The following is a 3501-nucleotide window of genomic DNA, read 5'->3' as shown; positions in this document are numbered from 1 at the left end:
GTTCAACACGCGCGCGGTGTTCGCGAAGGGCTGGCTGGCGGGGTCGGAGCCGCCGAGCATCGAGGAGATCACGCGCCTCTTCTCGCCGTCGGGGAAGGTGCTCAGCGTGCGCGTGCGCCGCTGGCTCGGCGAGGACGGCCGCAAGCACTTCAAGGGCTCCGTCTTCGTCGAGATGGAGTCGCCGGAGGCCGCAGAGAGGGTCGTCGCGGAGGAGTATGAGATCCAGGTCCAGGCCGAGGGCGGCGTCGTCAGGAAGCCGCTGCTGCTGCTGCAGGTCGAGGACTACTTCCAGCAGAAGAAGGCAGAGGTCAGAAAGTACCGCGCCAGTAAGGGAAGGGGGAGGGGGGAAAAGAGGAAGATGCCAGACGAAGAGACGAATGGCGTGAAGAAGGAAGAGGATGTTGAGAAGAAGGAGGACAAGGAGGAGCGCGAGATCACCCCGAATTTGATTCTCAAGTTTGAGGGCTTCGGGCCGGATGTGTCGAGGGAGGATATCCGCGAGGCCCTTGAGGCGCACGGCGAGATTGCATGGGTCGATTTCCAGCGGGGGGATTCAGAGGGGCATATCAGGTTTGCTAGGCCGGGTGCCGCGAAGGCCGCGATGGAGGCCATAGCGGAGGCTAAGACGGAGTTTGGGGGGAAGGTCCCGGTGTTTGAGGTGCTGACAGGGGAGGTCGAGAAGATGTATTGGAAGCACATGTGGGAGAAGAAGGACGCGCTGATTGAACAGGCGAGGAAGAGGAGGAGGGAGGGTGGAGGGAGACCGGAGAGGGGGAATGGCAGGCGCTTCCGGGGAGGTGGCAGGGGGAGAGGTGGCGGGAGAGGTGGCGGGAGAGGTGGCGGGAGAGGTGGCGGGAGGGGACGCAGATAGCGCGGCGCTTGTGTTGTGCTTCCAGGGCAGTATCTATTGTCGTTTCTTAGGCGGGTTGTGCAAGCGGACCTCACATCGTTCTGGTGTTATCCGTGTCGTGTTATTTTAACAAGAGTTTGCTCGCTGCTCGCAGATGGCACGTGACGGTGTATCCCCCAGTTACTGGGTGTCCACAGTTACTGAGTATCCACAGGCCCTCGCATTGCTTTTCGTCGTAGATAAGGTGTTTGTGGTCCGCTTCCTTGGCGAGAGTTCGATGTGCCCAGTATGTGGAACACTCAGTCGTGGAACTGTATCAAAACAGTGAATGTTGTTTTTCAGAAAAGCATATCCTGCTTTTTCGACAGTAATGTTCGTGCTATGCAGTAGAACATATTCTCTTCCTACCTTTACTCTCTCTGCAACATGCTCAACGCGGCGTCCCCTACTCTGTTCATGCCACCTTCGTTCCAGAGGATACTGCCCGGCTCTGTGTTCGCAAGACATTGTAGCACGTAATGATGCAAGATTTTCTGTTAGTGACGGCTCTCAGAGAATATTGTTCTGCGGCAGCACCGCGCGGTTCACCGGTTGGTCCCTCTCCTTTTTCCTCAATAGATACTCATTTGTCATATTTCATGACAAGTGACCCGCCCACGACTTACTCTCGCACTGAAACAGAAGAACAGTGCTTCGTATTGTGTAATTATCAGTACAGTATAGTTGGGTTTTGGAGGGGTTTCACTACCAATCGTAGTAAGCTTTGGAGCAACTGATTAAAAAGATGCATTCTCTCCCGTAGAAGCATCGCACTCTATCTACAAAATACGGGCTCCCCGAAAAATCAACGCGATGATTTCGAGGGCATTCCTCGCTGGGAAAGGGCAAATGAGTGATGAACAAGTCAGAAGTATGCTCGTATGTCGTGGCGTGTAATCGAAGCACAATGTTCGTTGCATGCTCCATTTTTCATCCCCGTCGCTCTTGGTCATCTGTCACAAAAGTTGCACTACTCCCGAAAAGTTGGAGCAATTTCATTGCACTCACTCTCAGGCCTGGAGAGTGAGTTGGCAACAGCTAAAAGTATAAAAGTCAGGTCGAACGTTTGGAAATTGTTCGGTGCATAGCTACACTGCAAGAAGCGAACAAGCCGACCCGCAAATAAGCTACGAGCAGACCGCAACTTGGGTTGACAAAAAAAAAAAGCACACCCTCAAGATGATGCACAAGATCAAAAAGGCTGCGCATACAGGCAAAGGGGCTGAAAACGCGGAATTCATGGACTACAAAGGGCGTCTGGAGAACCTGACGACGTATCTGCAGACGTCATCCGGGGCGCTGAACGAGTCGGAGAGAGCGTGGAAGGAGGTGTGCAACCAGCAGAAGATCTTCGCGGACCGGTTCGCCAATCGGTACCCGGACAAGGACGCGGTGCGCGAGTTCGGCAAGCAATCGGCGGCGGCGTCGCAGGCGCTAGTGAAGGAGTTTGTGCTCAAGACGGAGGGGTCGAGCGCGGCGCACTGGCAGGTGGACGCGGTGGTGCAGGAGTACCTGGCGGAGATCGCGGAGATCCAGGAGCAGTACAAGCCGGTGCACGACGCGCTGCGCGAGGTGACGATGTACACCAAGAAGGTGGACGACCTGCAGAACGTGAAGAAGCCGGACGAGACGAAGATCGGGCGCAACATTGAGAAGCTGGAGGAGGCGCGCAAGTCGTACGAGGAGATGCTGGACGGGGTGGTGGACAAGATGAAGGCGACGTACGGCAAGAGGCAGGTGGCGCTCAAGGCGACGTACGTGGCGTACTGGTCGTCGCAGCTCAGGGCGTTCAACCTGCTGGACGCGTCGCTGGAGCCGACGAGGGAGTTTGTCGAGAGCGCCGTGGAGCCCATCTCCAAGCTGCAGATCAGGACGATGACGAGCGAGGAGGTGACGGCGTTTGTGGAGGCGTCCAACTCGCCGCCGACCACGCCGACCAAGGCGGGCGGCGAGAAGGAGCTGCCGACATCGCCGGTGGAGGAGAAGGCGGCGCCCCCCGAGACGCCCGCGATGTAGGGCGGAAAAAAGGAGATATTTTCGGGGGGGCGGGCAGTGGACGTGGCGTGAGTCGGGGCCTAGTGGTTGTATCTCTCGGTATCCCAGGCGTTTGTGGCTGGCGGATGTGCTACGGTAGTATGTAGGGTTTGGGTGGCCGCGCGTGCAAGTTCGGTAAACAAATCCGTGCAGCGTGTGTTGAGGGCGCGCCCGATAGGGGGGCACCCGCCCGATAGGGGCACCCGCCCAATAAAGATCTCAGACTCTGTCCCCACCGAGCCGCGCATTTTACCATTATATTATAGACGAGCCGCAAGACGCTCTCCCCACCACACGTGTTCCATCTCCCATCCTCCCGAGATGGCATCACCTTCCGACACCTGTCCTCAACCGGCGCCACTGCCCACCGCAGAAAATATCCCGCATCCCGCTTCCACACTATCCCTTCCCCTGCCCCTTCTGCAAGCCTCCCCCCAATCCACATGTTCACTTTTCGCCGCCTCCTCCTCAACTCCCCCCCGTCTACTCTTTTATCTCCCCCAATCCCCCCTCCCCCGGCCCCCCCCCTCCCTACACGTGTCACTCGATTTTGACCTTTTCAGATAACAGCATGTGGT

The 3501-nt window shown here is 57.3% G+C and overlaps 2 protein-coding genes; one reads left to right on the top strand and one right to left on the bottom strand.

Annotated features, from left to right (window-relative positions):
* The first annotated feature begins 172 nt into the window (after positions 1-172).
* Positions 173-1223, top strand: CHC_T00003642001 (hypothetical protein). XM_005714488.1 is given in 2 exon segments: positions 173-871; positions 872-1223. 1 exon segment carries the CDS (start codon positions 173-175, stop codon positions 869-871), a length of 699 nt encoding a protein of 232 aa, XP_005714545.1. The 3' UTR covers positions 872-1223.
* Positions 1224-1668: 445 nt separating this feature from the next.
* CHC_T00003641001 (hypothetical protein) lies at positions 1669-1842 on the bottom strand. The gene has a single exon (XM_005714487.1). The coding sequence runs from the start codon at positions 1840-1842 to the stop codon at positions 1669-1671; it is 174 nt and encodes a 57-aa protein (XP_005714544.1).
* Between the last annotated feature and the right edge of the window lie 1659 nt (positions 1843-3501).

This window comes from Chondrus crispus, genomic scaffold (assembly GCF_000350225.1).
Source record: "Chondrus crispus Stackhouse genomic scaffold, scaffold_2, whole genome shotgun sequence".
NCBI lineage: Eukaryota > Rhodophyta > Florideophyceae > Gigartinales > Gigartinaceae > Chondrus > Chondrus crispus.
The sequence above is the reverse complement of the archived record's forward strand: the minus strand, read 5'-3'. Positions and strand labels throughout refer to the sequence as shown.

Coding starts and splice junctions, on each gene's coding strand:
- CHC_T00003642001 (XM_005714488.1), top strand. CDS start 173: ATGGAGTCGCCGGAGGCCGCAGAGAGGGTCGTCGCGGAGGAGTATGAG.
- CHC_T00003641001 (XM_005714487.1), bottom strand. CDS start 1,842: ATGACCAAGAGCGACGGGGATGAAAAATGGAGCATGCAACGAACATTG.